The sequence below is a fragment of the Hydra viridissima genome, unplaced genomic scaffold (genome assembly GCF_058129835.1).
Source record: "Hydra viridissima isolate aposymbiotic clone 2 unplaced genomic scaffold, HvirCarnegie_v1 scaffold_22, whole genome shotgun sequence".
Lineage (NCBI taxonomy): Eukaryota > Metazoa > Cnidaria > Hydrozoa > Anthoathecata > Hydridae > Hydra > Hydra viridissima.
The window spans coordinates 69,744-95,577 of NW_028324321.1; the positions used below are offsets into that span (position 1 = coordinate 69,744).

General features: G+C 25.4%; 2 protein-coding genes and 2 long non-coding RNA genes across 7 annotated transcripts; 2 read left to right on the forward strand and 2 right to left on the reverse strand.

Moving 5' to 3' along the window:
- Positions 1-12,968: 12,968 nt before the first annotated feature.
- On the forward strand, positions 12,969-16,299 carry LOC149876280 (uncharacterized). Its single transcript, XM_090075587.1, has 8 exons — positions 12,969-13,177; positions 13,485-14,357; positions 14,462-14,500; positions 14,960-15,013; positions 15,295-15,391; positions 15,502-15,667; positions 15,763-15,955; positions 16,069-16,299. The coding sequence occupies exons 1-7, from the start codon at positions 13,166-13,168 to the stop codon at positions 15,944-15,946; spliced, it is 1,425 nt and encodes a 474-aa protein (XP_089931713.1). The 5' UTR covers positions 12,969-13,165; the 3' UTR covers positions 15,947-15,955; positions 16,069-16,299.
- On the reverse strand, positions 13,804-19,243 carry LOC149876281 (uncharacterized). 4 transcript variants are annotated; one of them, XR_016448820.1, is made up of 5 exons: positions 19,105-19,243; positions 18,839-18,890; positions 18,040-18,107; positions 14,304-14,352; positions 13,804-14,226 (listed from the first exon to the last, which is right to left on the reverse strand). It is a non-coding gene; the product is annotated as an uncharacterized LOC149876281 (long non-coding RNA). The 4 variants fall into 4 exon arrangements; XR_016448818.1 differs by lacking the exon at positions 19,105-19,243 and adding an exon at positions 14,608-14,650 and having other exon boundaries at positions 18,839-18,991; XR_016448819.1 differs by having other exon boundaries at positions 18,040-18,890.
- Positions 16,049-22,796, forward strand: LOC145185929 (uncharacterized). Its single transcript, XM_090075585.1, has 12 exons — positions 16,049-16,107; positions 16,570-16,719; positions 17,176-17,238; positions 17,397-17,462; positions 17,547-17,591; positions 17,810-17,881; positions 18,065-18,121; positions 18,226-19,306; positions 20,765-21,307; positions 21,455-21,592; positions 22,034-22,093; positions 22,678-22,796. The coding sequence occupies exons 6-12, from the start codon at positions 17,852-17,854 to the stop codon at positions 22,779-22,781; spliced, it is 2,013 nt and encodes a 670-aa protein (XP_089931711.1). The 5' UTR covers positions 16,049-16,107; positions 16,570-16,719; positions 17,176-17,238; positions 17,397-17,462; positions 17,547-17,591; positions 17,810-17,851; the 3' UTR covers positions 22,782-22,796.
- Positions 21,276-25,671, reverse strand: LOC149876282 (uncharacterized). Its single transcript, XR_016448817.1, has 4 exons — positions 25,608-25,671; positions 25,462-25,511; positions 22,347-22,392; positions 21,276-21,398 (listed from the first exon to the last, which is right to left on the reverse strand). It is a non-coding gene; the product is annotated as an uncharacterized LOC149876282 (long non-coding RNA).
- Positions 25,672-25,834: the final 163 nt, after the last annotated feature.

Here is a 25,834-nt window from a genome sequence, read left to right on the forward strand (position 1 = left end):
CATATTAAAGAGTCTAAACAGCTTAAAAATACAATACATGATAAATTATAAGTTTATACAAAATAAATAAGTTGCCAATGCCTTTATTATAATGATTTCCAATTTGACTCCCCTGCAATATTTTTTAGTGGGTAAGTTTAAGAAAACGTCTTAAAATATAGAAATACAAAACCCAACTTTACATATCCATGACAAGAAAATTATGTCATCGACATTTTTCTTTAAAGAATGCTCGATTCCATAAATATTTATAACAACTTCCTGTAACTTTTTATGTAACTTCCTGTAACTAAATATTTATAACAACTTCCTGTTCCTTTCTTAATTAAAAAAAAAAAAAATGCGAGGAGCGAAATAACAACCTACAAAAATTTTAGGTGATTGTTAGTCACAGCGTAAGTAAACTTAACCTTAAATTGCCAACTATCAAAAAAATTGAATCTATGACAATGTATTGTGACAAATAATTCTGGTTTCGAAATACATTTGTCGTATTGCTCTTTGTTACGAGGGTATTATTATTACTCTTTTTTAACGATTTAAACAAAAACTTATATTGATATTAGTCATTTTGTTCAATTTCAATTTGTAATCAAGTTTATATAATTTGATTTTGTACTTAAAACCTCGAATGCAATTTTGTTAATTTAAACACATTGTCGTATACGAAACTGGTATTCCGAGCACGCGATATATATATATACCTATGGATAACGAGTCCAATGCCCTAACAAATTTATGTGTGTATATATATATATATATATATATATATATATATATATATTAGGGCTCTACGAATCGAGTGTCGCTTCGATTCGAATCATTTTTATTTGCGATTGTTTTTTTATATTTTCAACGCTAAAATGCTATTAAAATGTTTTTTTAAGAGGGGCGTTAAGTAACCAAAAATAGTTGTAATACTGTTTTTAAAACAAACGCTTAATAGTTATTTCTGGCAATAGAATTTTTTTCTTTTTGCGAGAAAAATATTTAATTTGGTTTTCCTCAGATTGCTACAAATCAAGACCTGCTTCAATTCGGTACAAAAGAAATCCCGATTGGCAGGGCCCTATTATATATCTATCTATCTATCTATCTATCTATCTATCTATCTATCTATCTATCTATATATATATATATATATATATATATATATATATATATATATATATATATATATATATATATATATATATATATATATATATATATAAGAGCAGTTTACGTCTACACGAAATGTGAAAGTTTGCTATATTAGGTCTACATATAACTAAGGGCGACATATTTCGTGTAGACCTTAATTCAAGCATAATTTTTCTGACTAATTTTTTTTAGCTGATACTTTTTTCACAATCTGCGTGGTTTTCTTTGATCATTTATAGAGTTTCCATTTAATATTTTTGTTTTTTATTTAAAATTTCGCTAAAAACCAGCGTTTTATTATTAAGCATGTATATCGTACAAATCCTTAAAAGTGAAGATTAGGCCTACACGAATATTTATAACAATTATTTATGTTATTTAAGTCTATATCAAAAAAATAAAAACTGTTTAATAAAGACTTTTAGAATAATTATTTAAAAAATATTTTGTTTTGTCTTGAAAACGAGTGTGTATCGAAATAAACAAGATATACATTTTCTTACGCCAAAAAAAATTCAATTTGGCACGGAATCAAAGTTACGTCATTTCATAATTTAAAAGTAATGCGTAGATTTTTAAGTAATGAAAATCTTTTTTAAATTAGTTTTTTTAAACAATATTATGTTATATCAATGTAAACAATTTTAGTTATACCAATTCAATAATTATCAAGGTTTCTATATAAATCTATCCACATCATCATAGTTTCTTTACATTTTTACCGCGCTTAACAAGAAATGATGCTTGCAATGGACACTTCCTTGTATACTTAAAAACTGTGTTTAACTTAACACTAACCTGTTATTTCTGAACAAAATAATGCAATAACTTCATCCAATGCTACATATTTGTTCTATTGTACTTCAATAAGAATATAAAGCTGCGATATCGATATTATTTTGCAATGATGTCGCCTTAAACTGCATATAATTTTGAATACTTCAAATTTGAGATTAGGTTACTAATATTCATTCGATTAGATAGTCGAAATTTTTGATGAATGAAAAGTAATATATATAAATAAAACATGATGAACAATAGATAAATTACAATAGGAATAAATAATAAATATAGAATAAATATATTAAATATACTATGTAAAAATAAATGCACAATATGCAAAATGGTAAGAAGAATAAATTTATAAAATACGATATATGTATGCAAATCATAATGAATACATGATGTATATCGTCAATACAAATCAAATAAATATATATATTACGAATATAAAACAATTAAAAAAAAAATGTTTAAAATTGGAGATTAGGTCTACACGGAACTAACAATATTTTACAGCGTGTCGCCTTAAACTGCATATATACTTTCGAGTATCTAATATTGCAGATTAGGTCTACACGAAATCATTTGAACAACTTATATATTTTCAAGTAATTATTTGAAAGAAATAAAAGAAAAAGTATAAATAAAATACAATAAACAATAAATAAAGTATAATAAATAAAGTATAATGAATACATATAACAAATGATAAATATAGTAAATGATAAAAAAATATGATGAAAACTCAAAGAAAAATAATATAATATAGAAATATATAATAAATATGCCACATAAAAACAAATTATTTTGTGAATTAAATTAGATGCAAATAATTATACTAAATGCTATATATTATAGACACAAATCAAATAAAAATGTATATTACGAACATAAAACAATTTAAAAAAAAAAAGTTTAAAATTGAAGATTAGGTCTACACGGAACTAACAAAAAATTTACAGCGTGTCGCCTTAAACTGCATATATACTTTCGAGTACTTAAAAATGGAGATAAGGTCTACACGGAACTAACAATATTTTATAGCGTGTCGCCTTAAACTGCATATATACTTTCGAGTATCTAATATTGCAGATTAGGTCTACACGAAATCAATTGAACAACTTATATATTTTCAAGTAATTATTCGAAAGAAATAAAATTTAAAGTATAAATAAAATACAATAAACAATAAATAAAGTATAATAAATAAAGTATAATGAATACATATAACAAATGATAAATATAGTAAATGATAAAAAAATATGATGAAAACTCAAAGAAAAATAATATAATATAGAAATATATAATAAATATGCCATATAAAAACAAATTATTTTGTGAATTAAATTAGATGCAAATAATTATACTATATGCTATATATTATAGACACAAATAAAAAAATAAATGTATATTACGAACATAAAACAATTTAAAAAAAAAAAAGTTTAAAATTGAAGATTAGGTCTACACGGAACTAACAAATTATTTACAGCTTGTCGCCTTAAACTGCATATATACTTTCGAGTACTTAAAAATGGAGATAAGGTCTACACGAATTTTATACATTTTACAGCGTGTCGCCTTAAACTGCATATATACTTTCGAGTATCTAGTATTGCAGATTAGGTCTACACGAAATCAATTGAACAACTTATATATTTTCAAGTAATTATTCTAAAGAAATAAAAGATAAAGTATAAATAAAATACAATAAACAATATATAAAGTTAGGGTGGCCTTCGATTTTTTTCAAAAAAAACGGGAAAATTGGCAAAAAATACGGGATTTTTGCTAAAAATACGGGACATTAGCTAAAAAAACTTAATTGTAAATATATTGAAGCAAAAAGTAGTTTTTAATTTGTTTTTCAAAAAATTTTAAATTTTGTAGTTATTTTTAAAAAGTTCCTTAACATTTTAAGATATAATTTATTTCTTAATGAATGACAAAAGTGCGTTTAAGTAAAAAAAATTGAGAATGCAATCTCAAGTACAACGTTATTGTGCTGCAAAAAAAAATTTTTTTGTCTAATTTAAAATTTAATTTAATGGCTGAGAAACTCAATAATAACTGTGAGATATTTTTTCAAATAAATTAGGTTTTAAAAATAAATTTACTTTTACTTTATATATTTTTCTTTTGAAATAACATTATTAAGGAAGGAAACATTTTCCTTAATTGGATTATGAAAATGTAAGCATTTTAATTTAGATTTGTAATTAATTGTTGTCAATGAATCAATTGTCTAATATCAAGTCGATTTTTACATTTGCTACTTTGATACAACACCAAAACTGTTCCTTGACTAATTTATTTGATGAAAACATTATTTTAGTAAGACAAAAGAAGTTTAATTTATAAAACAATATTTTGATTTAATAAAATGACAAATTTATTTTTTCAAATAGAAATGTTTGACGACATCATTATTTGCAAATTGATTTTAAAAAAAACGTTAAAATTTTCATTAAAAATTCAAAAGTGAAATTTGTACTAATTAATTTAAAAATACGGGACAAATGTGGTCAAATAAAGGACGCGGGACATTTTGTAAAAATACGAGACTGTCCTGGCTAAATACTGTGAGGAAGCTTATTCTAAGTAAAACAAGATGTCGTTAATAAAAATAAAACCATCTAAAGCCATTAATTAATAATTTACACAATAACGAATAAAAAATGAAAAGACGCCAACGCCCGAAGCATTGGAACCAATATAAAAAGGGAGATTTAGTTGGGTTTAGTCGGTAAATGAGAGTCAGTCAGTGGTCAGTCAGGAGTTAGTTAAGAGATACCTAAGGAGGGGATACAAGACTCAACTTCAAGAATTACGAAGAGAAGAGTTGGTACAAAGTTTTAGGTTCTTCGGAATATAAGTAGACCGGAGGTTTGATTTTATAAAAGGAGTTTAGAAGAATAAGTATTTATATAATTTTCAAGTGTAGAGATTTCAATAACGATTACGGTATATTAAAGAAAAAGGACTGTTATTATTAGAGTTAAAACAAAAGTTTGCACGTAAAGAAAAGTACGCGTGTTAACAAGAATAAGTCAGAGTGCTACACAGAACCAAGAGGCTTCCCCATATCCCCACACATTTTTAACCCGAACCTCCTAACCTATGCGAAATACCAAAACCCCATCCCCATTCCCTGAAATATACCCATAAGTAAATTATAAAAAGTTCTACCTCACAATACTCGCAGATGGCCACCCTAAATAATGTATAATAAATAAAGTATAATAAATACAAATATAATAAATGATAAATAAATATAAGGAAAACTCAATGAAAAATTTAATATAGAAATATATAATAAATATACTATATATATAAACAAGCATATTTTATGGATTAAATTAGATGTAAGTAAATATACCAAATGCTATATATTATAATTACTAATGAAATAAAGATATACAATCCGAATATAATACAATAAAAAAAATGTTTAAAATTGGAGATTAGATCTACACGAAACTAACAATATTTTACAGCTTGTCGCCTTAAACTGCATATATACTTTCGAGTACTTAAAAATATAAGGTCTACACGAATTTTGTAAATTTTTACACGGTGTTGTCTTCAAAGGCATATACACTTTTGAGCAATTGAAATTGGAGATTAACGTCACACAATATAAATAAAATTTTAAAGCGACTCGTCCTTAAATTGCATATATATTTTGAGTGTTTCAAGTTGCAGATAAGGGCTACACGAAATGAGTTTGTAATATCCTACAGCGATAATCGAAATAATTTCTTAGCTGACTTTAAATAAGAAATGATAAAATCAATCTAAATTTAAAGAATCACGCATATTAACAAACGAAACAAAACTACATGAAAAACTCATCGAAAACAAAGACATTTTTATATGCTAGGTTTTATATGGAAAACTGAATCAGAGCTAAGGCTAATCTCATTAGATAAATGGTGGATCCATATATGTATTCAGACTTACTAGTTATATTTAAAAAATGTGCTTAATTTCATTTTAAAAAGTTGTTCAGAATGGGATTATTAATGGATAGTGATTAAAATAAAACTTGCATTGGTTTTTATTTAAACAGTATAGCAATAAGTAACATAATGGTATAGCTAATATAATGGTATTAGTAATATGCTCACAATTTAAATTTTTGAAAATTTTTTACTATTAATTATATTTATAATGATGATGGGATTTATTTAACTGTTCTACTTTTTAATGGTGTTCTAAAAATTTTCAAACTGCGAAACATTTTATAAAATTCCACTCTAAAGTAGCTAGCTACTTAAAAAAATAATAAAAAAAAATTTCGTTGTTATTGTAAAGGAAGAAACTTAATCATAATGAGATTTCAAAAAAAAAAACTTCGAATGAACTAAGAATGAAATTACCTTTTGAAGTTTTATTGAAACACTTTTGTAATCATTTGTTCCGATAAGATATTTATGTTCTAATTTTCATTAATAATCTGTATTTTTTTAGAAGAGTATAGTTTATTTTTTTAGTAGTAATCTGCGTACTGATGTACAATGATGCAATTACAGATGATACTGAATTTCAGTAATGCAATTACAGATGACAAAGAAAAGGCAATTTCGTTAATTTATTATTATATACAAAAAATAGTGTGACTTCGGTGAACTATATAGAGAATGTCAAGTTATAAATGGCGTCTTTTTTATAAATAATATCCGTTTGTAAATATTATTTAATTTAAATTGGTACAAATACGTACAGAAAGTGTTTTTAGACTCCAAATGTAGAAAGTCTATAACGAAACAAAATCACGACAAATTTCAAACGAAAACTTTTCTTATAAATCAAGTTAAAAAATCTATAATTTCCAATAAGAAAGGACAATTTATAATTTTCAAAAACAAGTGACGGGAATTACACTAAAATATTCTTTAATGCGAAAAAATAATTTTAAACTTAATCATGAAGATGTTATCAAACCTGTTTCAGAAATTTGCAATACTTAAGGCGCAACTGTTGCACTTAGTATTCAATACATAAATGTTACTAAATATAATTATACCTCGGTAAAAAATATTCTAGAGAAAGAAAGAGTTTTAGACAATTTAGTGAAACATGGAAATCTTAATTTCAGAAACTATTTCATAAGGGATAGTATTTCAGTTTTTTAGTTGAATACATTTTGAATAGATTTGAATTATAATGTAGTAGCAGCTGCATTATAAAAAAAATCTATTCTAATAAAGAAAAAACAATAAAGCTATTATTTAATTTTTATCAAGAAAAATTTAGAAAGTAAAGCAGAATGTCAAGCTTGAAATTTTGCTGTGGATAAAAATGTAATATCAAATGTGAAAACAAGGCGTTCAGTTGAACATAACAACTTTAACTCTCTCCTCTCTCTCTCTCTCTCATGAGTTCTTAAATAGATTTAGATAAATTGCGCGTTCAAATGAACAAACCCAAAAACGTAGCATTTTTATGATGAGTTTTTTATATTTAAGTTTTACTTTTCACAATAAAAAAAAACTAAGTTTTGTTTTGTTTGTAGCCGTAATAGTTTAAATGAATACTTTTATACATTTAGCTATGCTAAATTTTTATTAATATTCCATCAGAATTGATTACAGCGGCTTCCGCACATACAGATTTCCAGGTTTATTAAATTTTTATTTTTACGGGAAGCTAATTTCCTCTTACAGAAGTTTTTACTTATGTATAGAAAAAGCTAACTACCAATTCCAGGATTTTATTTGCTTCTGTATAAGCAACTATGCTTTTTCGTGTCGCGCTCCAACTTCTATGAGTATTATTATTTAATTAATGCTTTCATTCTCTCCCTACCTGCCCCCGTATTTTAAGACAATCAAAAAAATGAGAGTGTAAATGATAAGCTGAATGGCGAAACATAGAGTTCACACGAAAATAGAGTTCACGCGAAATATAGAGTTCACACGAAAAATAATAATTATGAATATATGGAAAATCACGTAGTTATTAAACATCTCCGTAATAGAGAAGTTTAATTAAAATCCATAGTTACAATGTCAAGTTCAAGGTAAAAAGAATTGGGAAACAGCTACCTGGAATATGTTACTTATGAATGCTAACATGGGCGCCGGCAGGATTTTTTACAAGGGGGGGGGGGGGCAAAACAAAATTTAACAGTGATATTTCAAAAACTACATAAATGTATCAATTTGTCAAGTCATTTTATAAGACCAGTGACAACAAAAAATTAAAGAAAATATAAAAATAAAAACACAAGAATTAAATCATTGTTATTCAGTAAATAGAAATTGTAGTCGTCTGCGTTCACTTCCAAACTTATTTACAATTTGTTCCATAAATTCAGATTTTCTGGAGCGTATTTTTTCACAATGCACGCTCATCATGCAAAGGCCAGACAAACGCTCAGATTGCTAATAATGCTAAATTATACCTAATAATGCTAAATTTTATATTAATATAATGATTAGTTAAAAAACATTAAATGATTTATTACATACAAATTAGACATATTCCAAAAAACAAAACAAAAATTAAAATACGCAGGTTAATGCAAGTTAATCAAATTAAATATATATAATTATAATAATCAACATTTAGCAAGCAAAAAACACAAGGTAATAGTATTATTAAAATGAATATAGCACAATAAATTGGAAAAAATAAATAAATAGAAATAAAATACAAACAAGAAACATTTTGCCAACAAACAAAAAAACAACAGCATAAAAAAGTAAATGAAACTGACACACCGACATCTTTCTTCGTTAGTTCGAAGTTTATTTGTTTGTGTAAGAACTTTGTTATTGTAATTCGATTTCTTTTTATTATTATTATTATTTCCTATATTTTCCTTTATTTTTCTTCCTCTCTTTTTTTTGTTTTCTATACTTCTCCTTTATCTATTGTTTTTTCTATTTATTCCTTTTTTATTTTTCTATGATCTTTTTCTATCATATATTTTTTTAAACTTTCATTCAAATATCTTTTTTTTTAAAACATAAAATATGCCTTTATAAAAAAGCTTCCGCCATCGTGGAAGTCATTGCATTTGATAGTAATATTTGATTTTAAACGGTAGTAGTTTACATTAAAATGAGTAAACTATAAATGAGTTAAATTGATGAGATATCGAAATAAAATCTTTTAACAGTTAAAAGAAATTTTATGAATATTAAGTTTGTTATTTTGTTTTTCCAGGAGGGGGCAAATGCCCCCTCTTGCCCTTGCCTGCCGGCGCCCATGAATGCTAACTTCAATATATTCTATTATCTTTCGAAAAGACATTAAGAGAAAAAAATAACGGTATCTGTAATATACTCCCTAAAATGGACTCAAAATCATGCTAAGCTTCAAAAAAAGAAGGAAAAAAATTTAATTTAATGCTTCCATATTTCTTATAGCTAAAAAATTTAAGTTTTCCAGAGTTTACAATACACTTAACAAAACTCTTAGGTAAATTAAATCACTAAAACGTTATTAACAAATTAATGTTGTTTTGTTATGAGTTATGTGTTTTGTCATGAGTATTATGCTATGTTATAACGCTGATAATAAATGTAATAATAATAATAATAATAATAATAATAATAATAATAATAATAATAATAATAATAATAATAATAATAATAATAATAATAATAATAATAATAATAATAATAATAATAATAATAATAATAATAATAATAATAATAATAATAATAATAATAATAATAATAATAATAATAATAATAATAATAATAATAAAAATAATAAAAATAATAATAATAACAAAATAATATTAATAAATTTTAGAAACAGTAATACTAACAATAGGAACAACTTAAACAAAAATAGGTACAGCAATACTAATAAGGCGCTTGTGTCAACTTTTTTAGCGCTGTCATAAAAAAAACATCTAAGTCGAGTTAACAACTTTTTTAAAACTAAAAATATAAAATGGAAAACATCCCAAGAACTTTTATATTCCTAATTCATATTAAAAAATTAAATTACAAATAAATTTAATTACTAAAATGAAACTTTTTACAGCTTTTATAATGAACTAAAAATCTTTGCAAAAATAGTTTGTTCTCAGTGTTCGTGTACTCAACGTGAATTTGAATTTGCTAATTTGCCAAACTTAAAACAGTGAATGTAACCTTCAGTATTTTCCATAGGTCACATTTTTATGATAAATGAGTTTTTTATATTTAAGTTTTACTTTTCACAACAAAAAACTTAAGTTTTGTTTTGTTTGTAGCCGTAATAGTTTAAGTGAATGCTTTTATACATTTAACTATGCTAAATTTTTATTAATATTCCATCAGAATTGATTACAGCGGCTTCCGCACATAGAGATTTCCAGATTTATTAAATTTTTATTTTTACGGGAAGCTAATTTCCTCTTTCGGATTTTTTTTATTTATGTATAGAAATAGCTAACTATCAATTCCAGGATTTTATTTGCTACTGTATAAGCAGCTATGTCTTTTCGTGTCGCGCTCCTACAGTAGAATATCAATACCTTCTATAGAATATCAATACCTTCTATAGAATATCAATACCTTCAATCTTTTTTTAAAACTAAAAATATAAAATGGAAAAGATTCCAAGAACTTTTATATTTCTAGTTCATATTAAAAAATTAAATTAAAGATAAATTTAATTACTAAAATGAAACTTTTTACAGCTTTTGTAATGAACTAAAAAAATTTTGTAATGAACTAAAAAAATCTTTGCAAAAATAGTTTGTTCTCAGTGTTCGTGTGCTCAACGTGAACTCGAATTTGCTAATTTGCCAAACTTAAAACAGTGAATATAACCTTCAGTATTTTCCATGGGTTTCCAAACTTCTCGTGCTATTTGATTTTTATTTGCATTTGTTTAAAAATATAGTTTCAAAGTGTGACCCAATATCAGTGCCGAGTTCAACTTTAGCAGCAGTTTTTTTACAAGGAGATAAACGCTAAAAAATTTCATTCGTCATCTGTAATTCTTGTGATTAATAAGAAACATTTCTCGAAAGAACGAGTTACTATTGATGAAACCAAATAACTTGTTACAAATTATGGAAAAAAACCTATTTCGATTTTCGGTAGAATTAACGAAGACCAACCAATTCGACGAATATATAAGGGTTTAAAGAAGAATAGTTTTTTGACAATAATTTATGAGTTTTAGTAGTCGGCGTTCACTCGTAAACATGCGCAGCGAGATAAATTGTTACACTCCTGTAACCAACGATTAGATTACAAGTTGCAAAGTGTTACGATTATGTATAAACCAACTGTTAAACAATTGAAATATTGTGTGCGTTTTTCTATTTGTTCTTACATAATTGTGACTAGATAAATTACAACGAACTAAAAAAGATGCAATTATTCGTAATTTAAAAATATAAAACGCTTTTATTTCAGAAACTGAAGTAAAAGTCTGCCTCATAATTATGAATGACAAGAACAGTTAATTTATGGCTGTTCCGCAATTTTACTAAAAAGTAAAGAACTTCGCAGACTTAAAGTCATCTATAAGAAATGAATGCAGTATTATATATTTTTGAGTAGTGAAAATGTTGTGGGTAAATTATCATCTTTTAGTACTTGCTTCAAGATTTTCTAAACTGTTGATTCTTGTAACAGTAAACTAACTAGTAAAGTTCAAGAAAGAATTTTAAATTGAGATATCGAATGACTTCTCAAAGATACTATTGAAGATTAACAACACTTTTAAAAAAGCTCACAAAGGAATAATATTTGCGATATTAAAAATGAGGCAGTTGTTAGTAACACTTAGTTTCCGAACCAGAAAACTTAAATTTAACTAGTGATATTTTGCATAACAGTTTGAGGAAGTGAAATCAGATTTTTAACCTAATTAAGAGTGAAAGTGGAAATTGGATTTAAGAACAATTAAGTAGAAGTAAATAAATTAAGAACGGGTTAACAAAAGAAAAGCAAACAAAGACTCTAATACCTTTCGAGTAACCTTTTACTGTTAAAAAGCTGTTATGAAATTTAAAAGTCGTTAATTTAATAATTCATCTGCTTAATAAGTCGGTAAACTTAGAAGTTGGTTTCTATCCATCACTGGAATTTGACTTCATTCTTTTCAAAATGTTTCCGATTTACTTTAATTCTCATTTTAAAAACGTGAAATTGACTCCTTGAAAACGTTTAAATAGCCTTTAGGAGATATCATGAGGCATATGTGACCGAAGAAGACTGTGAAGAGAAAGTGATAGAAAGGTATTTCTTATTTTTAAAAGTTTTGTGTCAGACAATTCGCGAGGTTATAATAATTTTGCTCTATCTCCATGTTTAAACGTTGGGAGAAAGTTTTTGATTTTTTCTTAAAGTAATAATTGTTTAAAGTTTTAGCTGTAATTTAAAAAAAAACAACAACTTATGCTTTAAATAATTTGTTTAAGCAAATTATTTAGAAAAAAATGTGTAAAATAAAGCGTGTTTTAAAAGTTATTATTGCTAACTAAAATTAACAACTCATTTTCTCCCAACTTTTAAAACGGGAGATAAAACAAAATAATTCTAACCTCGCGAGTTGTTTCTTGATTTTTTAAGGAGTATTTCAAAATTACTGTAACTTAATATCAAGAATCTTAGAACAGTAATAAAGGTAACCCAAGTTGAGATTACCTGGTTATAAATGAAACCCATTTTTAAGTTATGTTTATTCTATATTTACTATCATCTTTCAAATAATTGGAAATGTTTTCAAAAACAAGTGTTTATAATAAAAAATAGACGTGGATTTCAGTTAAACATTGAAGCTTGAGCGTTAAAAAAAACACTTGTTGAGTTTTTAAAAAATGTTTATGGATCTCATTATAAATTTTGCCTAATTTCTACATTAGCTACTGTAATGTGCAAATTTGGAAACCGAATTTCATGGCATATAATTTGAATTTCTTATAAGTTTCAAACTTTGGAAAATTTTTTAAAGAGATGTAAAATCTTTTATTCACCTGTAATTTAACGTAGTTGACTGGATTACTTACAAAAATAAATAAAACTAACAAAAAATTTTATTTATCATTACTGTCATAAACATGCTCTCTTGGTTTATTAGTACAGTGAACAAAATTAAAATAAAGTATAATAAACAACTAAACATCTGCTTAACATGGTTTTACATTAAGAAGTAGAGAAATTAATGTTTTTTCTACTTTAAAATTATACATGCCACATCAAAAGCAACATTAACTTAAAACTTTATATTTAGAAATATTTTTAACTGTTTTCCGAAGTTCTGAGGACTATTGAAAATGAGTTCTACGGTAAGCAAATTTACTTTTTAATATAGTATTATTATATAGATAAAATTTCTTGGATAATCAGATATTATTAAATTTCATTACTTATCAAATTTTTAACATTACTTAACTGATTAATAATCAACTGAGTAATTATAAATCTGGTAATACCTGACAAGAAAATCTAAGATAATAAAGGTTTTGGATCACTAATATTTTCAAAAATTCAGCGCAGCATTCACTACTATCTCATCATAAGTTGTTACGTCACTAATTTATAAATTTAGCATAATTAAACTTTAAACGTTATTATTACTGATTTATATTACAGCTTGTAAAAGATGTTGCTGAAACGGACTGCATAAAAAACTATGAAGTATTTGATATGCCTATAAACTTGGTTTCCAAAATAGGTGAAGGAACATCAGCTTCAGTCTTCAAGTATAGCTTAGGAAACAAACAAACGGCCGTGAAGTTGATTAAAACCCAATTTTCTCAAAGAAAAACAATTCTAATTGCAACAAAATTAAAAAAACTACAACATAAAAATGTTGTAAACTTTCTAGGTTATTCTGTAAGGCCAACCGCTTTGTTTTTTGAATTATGCGCCACTAATATTGAACAAATGGAAGTCAATAATCTGTCTCAGCTCATTGATCTCCTAAATGAAGAGAAAATTTTTTTATTTCAACAAAGATTAGATTTTCTTTTACAAATGTCAGAAGGAATTGAATATTTGCACGAACACAATATAGTTCATAGAGATATCAAGCTTTCAAACATTTTAGTGACAGGGCATCAGTACAATGTAACTTTAAAAGTCAGCGACTTTGATGACTTTGTTGATATAAAAGCAACAGTTACATGTAATATGACGAAGCCCAACAATCAAGGAATGACCCTTGCCTACACAAGTCCTGAACTGTGTAATTGTGAGGTGGAATCTCCAAACAAAAAATCCGATATGTACGCTCTTGCAATAACTGCATTCGAGCTTTTTAGCAGTTTTTCCACAGCATGGCATGGTGTTATACCATTGTTTAAAGATATACTTTTGCTTGATGCAATCAAATCTGGAAAACGACCAAACATAAGCCACATTACCGGTTTATATACGGAAAATACAATTAATGTGGTTAAAGTTACTAACCTGATCGAGACTACATGGCAAGACAATCCAACGGCTAGACCAACCATATCTGAGGTAATAAAAAAAGAAAAACTTTAATTTCACTTTGACTTTGAAATTTAGATATAAAAATATACTAAAGATATATATAACAAGCTCATTAAAAACATTTTTTTTAGTGGAGAGAAACAGTGTCAAGTATAATAACATCTGACGTGGTAGGTGACCTTTCATGTTTTAGCTATAGCATTAACAAACATTTTTATTGCAAACTTGTAATTTATTTAATTCAAAAGTTGTTTTTTTAATATGCATCCTCACATACCTATTCGTTAAAAATTGACTACCACGCCCACCTTTATACTAGGCTAAAAATAAAACTTCTGAAAATTTATTTCATGCAATGTGAGAGTAACAAGAGTAGTACAATATTCCAAATGTTATTTAACACAGTTCATTATAAATACTTATATTAAATTAGGGTGCACCAATTCAAGCATGTGACATAAATACATCAACATTGCAGGTTTTTTTTTTTTTTAAATAGAACATGCAAGCAAGAAAACTTGCAACTTCTACAGACTTTTGAGTAATTCACTTTTAAAGAAGTAGTTCTGAAAATAACCCTTCAATAGCACACAACTTTTTTCCTAACTATATCAAAAATACAATTATAGGTATCAAGTACCATTCAGCCATATCATGAAGAGAAGATAGTAAATAAAAGTCAGGTAACAAACCCATTAGGTTACTAACTCAACAATGATAACAACAAAGAGCATTTATATAACTTAGACTTTAGTAATTATCATTATAATATTTATAATAATTAAAATATATATTGTAATAATTATAATAAACTTTATATTAAAATTTACTTTTGCTGCAGAATTTTATTCATATAAATCCAGAGGGAAAAAAAAAAAACATTTTGACTGTCCTATGTTTTTATATTGTAAATAGCAAGCCAATTTTTTAGGAGAAACTCAGTGATTAAAAATTATAATTTTAGAGAAAACGACTTTCTCCAATTGAGGCAGCAAAGCACTATATTTCATTAAAGGAAGATCCAAGTTATTTAAAAAGAGAATTTATTAACCAAACAAAAGGTCAGAAAACTTGTCAGAAAATATATTTCTACAAACTTTCTAATGTAAAAAAAATAATATCAGAATGAAATTTTACATAACAGATATCAAATATGGTTTTACTTGTATAGGTTTTGGAGTGTTTGCATGCAAAAGCTTAAAAAAAGGAGAATTCATAGTAGAATATAGGGGGGATTTCGTTGCAAAAAGCACACTGGAAAATAAAGAAAAGTTATACGAAGAAACAAATGCTGGCAGTTATGTTTATGACTTTTTACACAAAAATATTGAATACTGGTACTAAACTAAATTTTATTCTAAAATTCATCTAAATTTTATAATGTTTTCTTTATTTATATTGATATTCTTTTAAAACAAAAATTTTTATTTAGCATTGATGCAACTCCATACAATGAATACTTAGGACGCTATGTTAATGACTCAAAATACTTTGCAAATGCATACATGAAAAAGATTTTGCATTGTGATGTTCCTCATTTATGTTTATTTGCTTTGAAAGACATTTGTGTTGGTGATGAAATTCTCTACTTTTATGGAGTTGATAATCTAAAGTGACATGCTGAGGTTTTTTTTATTTTCTTCTCAAGTTTTACCTACTTATTTTTATATTTTGCCAATTATTTGCATTCCCTGGTGATTTACTTAAAATGTTACAAAAAAACCTTTTTTTAACTCAGGAATTTCAAATGAAGACAGAGCAAAAAAGAATATCAAAGGTAAAAAAACCTTTTAAAAATTTTATCCACACTTTATAAGATAATAACTGTGTGCACAACTATTTAATAATACCCAAATAAATTGTTTTGTAATAAACAAAGTTTGCTGCACCCTACCTCTAAAATCATTTTCACATTGTTAGAGCCGTTCTGTTTTTAGGGCTATCATAAATTACACTTTTTTTTTTCTTCACAAGGATGAATAATAACTTAAGTGAGAAAGATTTATTTTTGAGAACAATTTACTGATTTTTTTAGTTCTAAAGTTAATTTTTGATTTTGAAGCATTATTTTCTTGTTATCTCAAAGTCAATTTAAAAAAACAAGATATTTTTGAAATTTTTTTTATATTTATGTTATATTCACTCTTGTTACTAAAAAAGTATAATCAAAAAGTGTTTATTTTATATGAGAAAATTGATCTTTTTTTTTTTATTGAAAAAAAAAACAACAAACATTTAGATTGAAAAATTACAAAGACCGAAAAATGGCATAGAACCAGTTGAGAAAAGTGCACAGTTAGATAAAGACAAAGAAGTCAGAAGTGATGTACAGTTTAATAAAGTCACAAAATTGGCAGCTACAGATTGTGATGAAAAAGACAATATTCAAGTAAATATTTCTAAAAAAAGACTAAATGAATATATAACAAACATACATGATATTATTATTTAAAAGCAAAATTTTTTTGGCAAAAAAAAAAAACTTCCTTCACATGTTTTGCAACATACTTATAACAGATTCATTATTTTAATTATATTACTTCTTGTATTTAATCTTAAAGGTTCATCTGATGTACTCTAACCCTAAAAATATTCTTAATAAAGTAAGGATATTTTAAATATAGGGAGTAATATTTTTTAAAACCTAGTATTTATAAGCAAACTCAAACTCATAATGAAAATTCAAAAGATATTTGACTAGATTTCTACTTTGATTCTGTTAATTCTATTTCTTTTTCAATTGTTATTATACTTTTTTCATCATTGGTTTTGGCTAGTGACTTTATCAATTATCAAAAAAAAAGAAAAAGAAAAAAGAAACATCTTTTTATTTTGTTTACAATAGATTTTTTCATCAATCACCCAAGAACATTAAAGTGAAAAAGAGTCTTTACCCCAAACTCCACAGGTATACTGCTTTTGTAAACAAATTCATGCTTTTTAATATTTGAAGATTGATTAAAACTAATTGATCATTTGAGAGCAAAAATATTCAGCATTTCAAACTTTAATGGAAATATTTTATGTGCAACAAATGATATAGATTTTTAAAAATTTAATTTAAAGTCCTGTGATGAAGAAAGAATTGATACTCTAGAAAATGAAAGCACATCAAGATCAGATTCCAGTGAGGTATGTGAAGTTTTAACTTTAATTTACTACCACTTTACATTTATGATATGATTTGATTTAAACAAAATGCTAATGATTTTTTAGGATGACATTGATTTTGAAGCTCTTAACTACAACTTAGTTTTAGAGGTAAATTTATTATTTTATTTGTTAAGCTGAAAACAATTTTAAATACACAAAATGTTTTTTTAAATACACAAAATGTGTTATTTAATTTAATTTTTTAAATGTTATTTGATTATGAATAACTTTTCCATGTTTAAAGTGATCAAAATCAAGTTAAGTTTATTGCTGTTTGATTTATTTTTGATTAATGTAGCAAATATCTTAATCACATTTCTTTGCAGATATCCGATATTAAAAATGCCAAAATAGCTTCAAGCACTTTTATGATAGATGATGTGACAGACAAATCTCAGGTAAAAATTAAGTTGACTTTTTAATAAAAAATATTTTAAATACTTAACATTTTAAAAACTAAGAAAAACACTGATTTTATACTAAACATAATAAATCTTTCTTAGCATTATATGAAATAAAATCAAGAAAAACTATTAAAAAAGAAAACATCTCTTACTTCATACTATTGTTAAATATTCTAGGTAGGTCAAAACAGCCAACCAACATTGCCTGATGAAGAAATGCCTAAAAAAGTTAAGGTACCTTTGAAAAATACATTTTTTTTACACAATTTATAAATCAATCTGAATAAAGTTAAATCCCAAAATTTTCAGAAATTGAAATTTAAAATTCTAAACTTTAGAATGTAAGAAAAAAGAAGCCACATCGATTTTGCATTTTTTGTAAAAAGTTTACATCATATTTAACAAGACACATAAAGCTTATGCACAAAAGTCATCCAGAAGTTGAAGTTGCATCATCAATTAAATCAAAAAAAGAAAGAGATGAAGCTTTTGGAATGTTTAAAAGAAAAGGGATTTTGGAAGTCAATGTAGCTGAAGCTGGAAAAGCGGAACCAAAATATGAAAGAGAACGAGAGGCTCAAAAATATAAAGAAATTAGTTATTGCAGTCAATGCCTTGTGTTTGTTTCAAAACGATTCTGGCACAATCATGTGAAGTCGTGTCAAAAACACTCATGTCAAAAAGTTCTTCCTGTTCCAGTGGGGCTTCTAAGATTACCTGAAGAAGCAAGATTAAGTGATGAATTTAAAAAAAACATTTTATCACATTTTCGAACAGATAAAATTGGTCAGATTTGCCTAAAAGACATAACAATTCTTAAAATTGGTTCAGTCTTTTATGATAAAGAAAAGAGGAAACTTGATAAAGTTATGGAAGCAAGAAGCTCTGTCAGAAACGCCATGAGACAATTGGCACATCTTTACAACCTATTTTTACACTTCAAAAACTTACCAACACAAAGTAAAGATTCTAGTAGTATGTTTTTGCGCTCTAACTTCTTTGCCTTAAGAGAAGCAATAGATATTTTTACAAAAAAGGCAGATTCAGGCATCAAAGCTGGTTTAAAACAAAATTTATTTTATTTAATAAAACGTGCTGCAAAAGTTCTTAAAGCATTATATTTATCAGAAGCAAATGACAATGATGCTAGTGAAACTGACAAGTTTGTTAGTGTTTTAGAAATGTGGGAGGACTTTATCTTTGGAGATGCCACTTACCAACTAAATAAAAACAAAAACGTAAAATCCCGTAAACCATCTGAACTTCCAGTTGAAGAAGATGTGATTGCTTTTCGCAATTTTGTAATTACAAAAATGGCAGATTTAGCAAAAGATTCCTACCAATGGTTTGACTCTGAATGTTTTGTTGAGCTTCGGGATTGCGCATGTGCAAGACTTACATTGCTAAATGCTAGAAGAGGTATGGAATTACAACTATTGTTTTTTATACTATTTAACAAATTCTAAAATAATACCAGCTATTAACATCATATCATTTCAGGATGAACTACTTCCATATAACTTGCATAATCTTAGTTTGTTATAATTACAAATACAATTTTATCTAAGCTTAAGAAAAAAAAAATTAGAGCTTGTAACTGATTTAATGTAATTTTAAATAGTGTTAATTTAGCAACATAACCTTGTGGTTTTTTACTATAAAAGATATTTTGTAAAACATAAAGGTTTTCAACTAATATTTATGAGATTGACATAAAAGCTTGTTGTTCTCACAAACTTTGTGGCTTTAAAGTCTGTTTACTTCATTTTTTATGTTAATTGTATACAAGATCTTTTTTTAAAATCTATGCCTACTTTTTAAGTGATATAACAAGGTCAAGAATTATAACACATGATTAATAAATCAATAGTTTCTGCTAAAAAAATTAAAAAAAAATAAAACAAGAATCCTCATAAAACAGTATTTGAGATTTTTCTTTGATTAAAGTAAAATTGTTCTTCGAATAGAATATTAACAGATTTAAATAATACAAATAATTAATTATATTGGTAAATTAAACAAACCTAGTAGAATAAACATATGAAATGGTTGATCATTATTATAAATATATGGCAAAAATATAAAGGCTAAGTGTCAATAAATATCTTTTTTTTTTTTTTCTTTTATAATAATAATAACAGTAATAGTAATAATAATAATAATTATTATTATTTATCTTTTAATTTATTTTATTTAATAATATCATTATAACTTTATATATTTTATTTCATAATATTATTTTTAATATTACTATTTATTATTACTACTATTATTATTATCTTTATTATTACTATTATTACTATTATTATTATTATTATTATCATTATTATTATTATTATTATTATTATTATTATTATTATTATTATTATTATTATTATTATTATTATTATTTTTATTATTATTATTTTTATCGATACTATTATTACATTATTGTTATTACTATTATTATTATTATTATTATTATTATTATTATTATTATTATTATTATTATTATTATTATTGTTATTATTATTATTATTATTACTATTATTTTTATTATTATTATTATTATTATTATTATTATTATTATTATTATTATTATTATTATTATTATTATTATTATTATTATTATTATTATTATTATTATTATTATTATTATTATTATCATTACTATTATTATTATCATCATTATTACTTCTATTATTATCATTATTGTCCTTATTCAAATGTCTTAATATTATATTTAGTGTTTATATATACAAAATGTGGTATATATTAGAAAAACAAATAAAAGGATAATCCAAGTAGAAAAAATTAAAATTTTGAAGCTTTTTTTTTTATATAAAAGTAGTTATATAAAACAAACTTTAAATTTTTTATTTGCATTTTACATATAAGATGGTGAACCAGCCAGGCTTCATCTTGATGAATACCAACAAGCTATTGAAAACACATGGATAGACAAACAACGCTTGCTTGATCTAGATGAGATTGATCAAAAGCTAGTTCAAACTTTAAAAATAACTTTTATGTCTGGAAAAGGAAACAATCATCTAGTTCCTGTTCTTATTCCTCCAGATACCCTTCCAGCATTAAAAATTATAGCTAATAGCGATATAAGAAGAGAGGTAAATATACCAGAAGGAAATAAGTTTTTATTTGCATGTACAAGAAATTCTGAAGGACATACATCTGGTTGGAATGCTGTTCATAGTGTCATTCAAAAATTAAATCTAAAAAAACCAGAAAACTTGAAAGCCACTACAAATCGACATAGAGTGAGTACATTATTTTCTGCCCTTGATTTACCTGAAAAGGATAGAGCAGTATTTTTTAAGCATATGGGCCATTCAAAAGAAATAAATGAAAACACCTACCAAGTACCACTTGCCTTGATGGAGATAACTAAAGTTGGAAGACATCTTCTTAATTTTGACTCAAGTAGGTTTAACTTTTTATTATAATTTGAGAATTTATCATACAGATGTTTGATGTAGGAAAAAGAGCACTTAAGCTCAGCTCTTAGAAAAAACTAGAAAAAAAAAAAATTTTTAACTTATATCTTTTTGATTTTATTTTCTTAAAAAGATGGAAGTTGTTCCAAGACACTTAATGAGAGCTCAAGTTTCCCTCAAACTATTAATCTTGTATCTAACAAAGCTGATGTTGAACCTAAAAATGACATAGATAAAGCTTATGCAGATTCATCAGCTGAAAGTCAAAAAGGTAGTTTACAGTTTTTGTTAAATTTGTGGTAAAGTATTTTATGTTTTCTTAATAATATAAGAAAAAGTCTTTTTGCATAAATTTGCACAAAAAGTCCAAACTTATGCAGAAATTTAAACATTTAAGAGCTGTTCTAATGTTTCTAAATTTACTGTTTTTACTTTAGTTTCCATAATATCCCATAAATTTTATCTTATATTTTGGCTAAAACTTTTTCATTTAATTCAGCTTTTAATAAATAAAAGTACTTTGTTTCAAAAGTTTCGCATTCTTATTTAAATTTTAGCTACCTTTTGAAATCATATAAAAGGTCAAAAATTACCTCAGTGTAACTGAATGATCTACATTCAAAATTTTAAACACTGTTCTTAATTTGACTGTCAGATTTTAGTATTGTTGAAAAGTATGGTTTTTTGTAAGTTGTATCATTTGTTCTCTTAGAAATTGTGAAAAGAAACAAAAAGAGACAAAAAGTGGAAGAACCGCAAAAAGATTTGGCAGGTATCTAATTATTTAGTAACAAATATAATTTTTAATTAGTTTTTTTGAAATGGTTAACTGTTTGAATGTTTCTGAGATATAAATAAAATTATCTGTAAACTAGAGAATCATATTTATAATAAATAATGTTTCCATAAAATTTGGCAGCCAACAATTATTGGCTTAGAAAAAAAACAAATATTTTAAAGCTTTTTAAAGATTAAACAAACAAAACAAAACTAAAAAACAAATGACTGAAATAAAAGAGAAATACCTCAAGACACATGGCGCTCCAGTGTTATTCATCACATTTTTATTTGCTAAAATAAAAAAAACAAAAACAAAACATACAGAATAAATGAAAAAATTAAAATATATTAAACATTTTAAAAAAGTCATAACAAATAAACCAGATTTAACATGACTAAACTTCTCCTAATAGTTATATATATACTCTACACAAGTATTATGTAAACATGATAGTGGTGTAGAGTATAAATACATATATATATGTGTGTGTATCTTTTTTTTGAAAAATATTTCTTTTTTATTTTGCACAAATATGCTCTAATTATTATTATCATTTTTTTCATTTTATTTTTTAGAAAGAGAGTATCATGTTTGGGTGCAAAGAGATGAAAAAATACTGCTGGACAAATTTCAAAGTTGCATTGATGACAACAAAATGCCAAATAATCTCCATTTTTAAAAACTATGAAATCTTTTACGCTAAGAACTATGCTTTTGATTATGTTTTACAATCTGAAACATAATCATGAGCATAAAAAATAACAAATAAATATTTTAAAACCATAGTTCTATATAAATTATAGATATACATTTATAAATAATTATTGATAATCTTAATTTCTGCTTAACTAATAAAAAATATAAAACAAACAAATAAGAGATATAAAAAGGCAATATTTCAAACTACATCATGAAAAAAAAAAGATTTAGAACACTAACTGTTTTTTCATTTGGATGTGCTAGCAAAGAAGATCTCTAACTTATTTTTTTTTTTTAGGTAAACAAGAGTTGCTTGAGTTTTTGGAAGAGTTTTTGAAGGAAATTCCATATAAAACAGCTCGAACCAAACTTACAAATGAACGAATGAAAAGTTTAAATAAAAAGAAAGAACGTTTAAAAGATATTAACATTTTATAATCATAGTTATTTTTCCTTTCTTGCGCTTTTTGATTCTATTAGGGATCCTAAAAATGAATTACTTGCTTGTATTTGAGTTTAGTCACCTAGATTTGCTTTAACACTTTGCCTTTGTCTAACAGATGCTTTAATTAATGCTACAGCAGCAAATAATCAGAATTGGAAAATATGTGTATTAACTTGAACTGCTAACAAACAAAAGCGCGTCAAAGATTATCGCATCGTGCTAATTTCTTTCCTTGTAATGCTGTTGAATTTATTATAAAAGTTCTCAAAGTACTTTGTTTTTTATTTCACGGCAACCGAAATTTTTTAAACATTTGAACGGAGAGGTCTTTTTCTTGTAATAGGGAAAGATGTTTTTGAAGCATAAAAGTTGTTACAAAAAGCCTACAAATCTGGTGGCGGATTTTAAAATTCGTTAGATATTAAAAGTCGGGCTCATAAAAAACTTAATTTTCATATTCAAGTTTTTTTTTTCGTGCCACGTACCTTTTTCCTCAAATAAAAACTTGTTCTTCTAATTTTTAATTTCTAAGTCAAACGATTTCAAATTTATGTAGGCTTATGCAAACAAAGTGTTTTGCAAATTGGCTTAAATTTTTTTCAAAATGACAAAATAAAAATTTTTGATCAAGATTCAAAAAAGAAAGCTGACATGCTATTGTTTTTTTACATGGTCGCTTTAAACTTTTTCTATTAATCTTTTGATAGTGGCTCCTTTTTTCATTACTTGGTAATCTTTCATGACTTGTGACACAAAGTAAAGTTCAAATGTAATATCATAATAATTCATTAATTGACCTAAGTTATAAAACTTAGTGCAACTTTTTTAACTTTACACATCTATCCGTAAAATAATTTTCTAATTAGGAAATCGTGCTTTGAGTGAAAATATTTTTTTATTAAATTTAAATTTAAGATTAGAAGCGAACTTTATCTATTTAAAAGTAAAATTTTGCATGTTGGTGATAATTTTTACATTTTTTCAAACACGCCAGAATTTGAACAACATTTAAAAGAAAACTAAAACTGACTGCAACATAAGCTATTTGCTCATTTTTAAAAACATCCCAAATTGTGTTTAAACATTTTTTAATTATTGCAGTAAACTGTTTTCTTTCTCTTATACCTTTTATCGTCATTATCCTATGATTTTCTTAAACATCATTTCATAATATCAGAAATTCTATTTCCTTTGTATTTGCATATACTAGTTGAGACCGAGGAGTAGCTGCCTCTCGGAAGAAATAAAATAAGTTTTAAGATTAGAAATAGTAAAAATGTTTTTGGGGAGATGTCTAGACTCACGGAGATGAATAAGTTTAATTGCTACGCATAGTTGACAAACATACACAACAAAACACCGGATTGTTTTATATATGCTTGTCTTTTTACAATGTTAACACGTACTAAAGTTTGATGAGCGCGGTTAAAAGAATTTAAAATTTAAATAACCCTAAAGAAACATTTTTGTATAACGCAGGTTTACAAAATGGTTTCTATGGTTCTAATACTGATCAAACCGCGTTTAAGGTTTAATTCGAACCTTAAACGCGGTTTGATCAATATTAGAACCATCCACTATGCCACGCGAACTTCAGGATAAGTTGTTGTTATTTTAAATATATACGCATTTTCCTAACAAAAACTTCCTTCACTGTATTACTGCTAACAAAGAAGACTAGACAACACTTACGAAATAATATACACAAAAATTTTTTTTTACACTAAATTTTATGCTAATAATAAATTGTAGGGGATGAGATGGGGAAAAAGAAAAACATCTGTGCTTTGTAATAAATATATGTCCTCAGGCCCATAATTGTGTCACAGTGGGGTTTCGAAGAGACTACAGCACTAACAGCCATAATCTACACCACCGTTTAATTCCACAACTAGGGTAAAGTGAGCACGTATTCAAATTTTGAAAGCTATTAACTATTTATTGTTTTAATTTTTTTCTTTCTCTTCTTCTTTTCATCATCATTTATTTCAATGATCATCTTAAATGCTATCCTTTCCTAACATCAAAAATTTTTTTTTTACTTTTTACTTTTTACATGTTGCCTAAATAAATAAATAAATAAAGCTGATTAAGATATTATAAAGATATTCAATTTTAATCGAGTAAAGATATAACTTTCAGAAATACTTTCGAGACAATTTTTTTCTCGTATGATGAACATTCAAGCAATTTAAGAAAAAAATAAGCTACTTACGGCTTCGTGTTTATTGACGTCCATTTACTGTTTGCAGAACTGTTTTCAAACTTTAAAAAAAAAATTAATTTATTCCAAACAGTATAAACAAAGTGTATAAAAGTTATAAAGGTTTATAAATAATGAGTCGTATAACATTTTTTTACTTTTTTTTTTTTTGCAAAAAATATCGACCAAGAGACAACATGAACATAATCAGACAATTCCGTGTATTTATTTATCTATTTTTTTTTATTTAGTAATTCTTTTGATAATAACCAAATAAACAAACAAAAAAAATCAAAAAAATGCGGTTTCTTTAATTCTTATTAATTAATTTTATAAAGGAAGTTGTTTTGCAGTCGGAAACATGGGACGCATTAAAACGAACTTT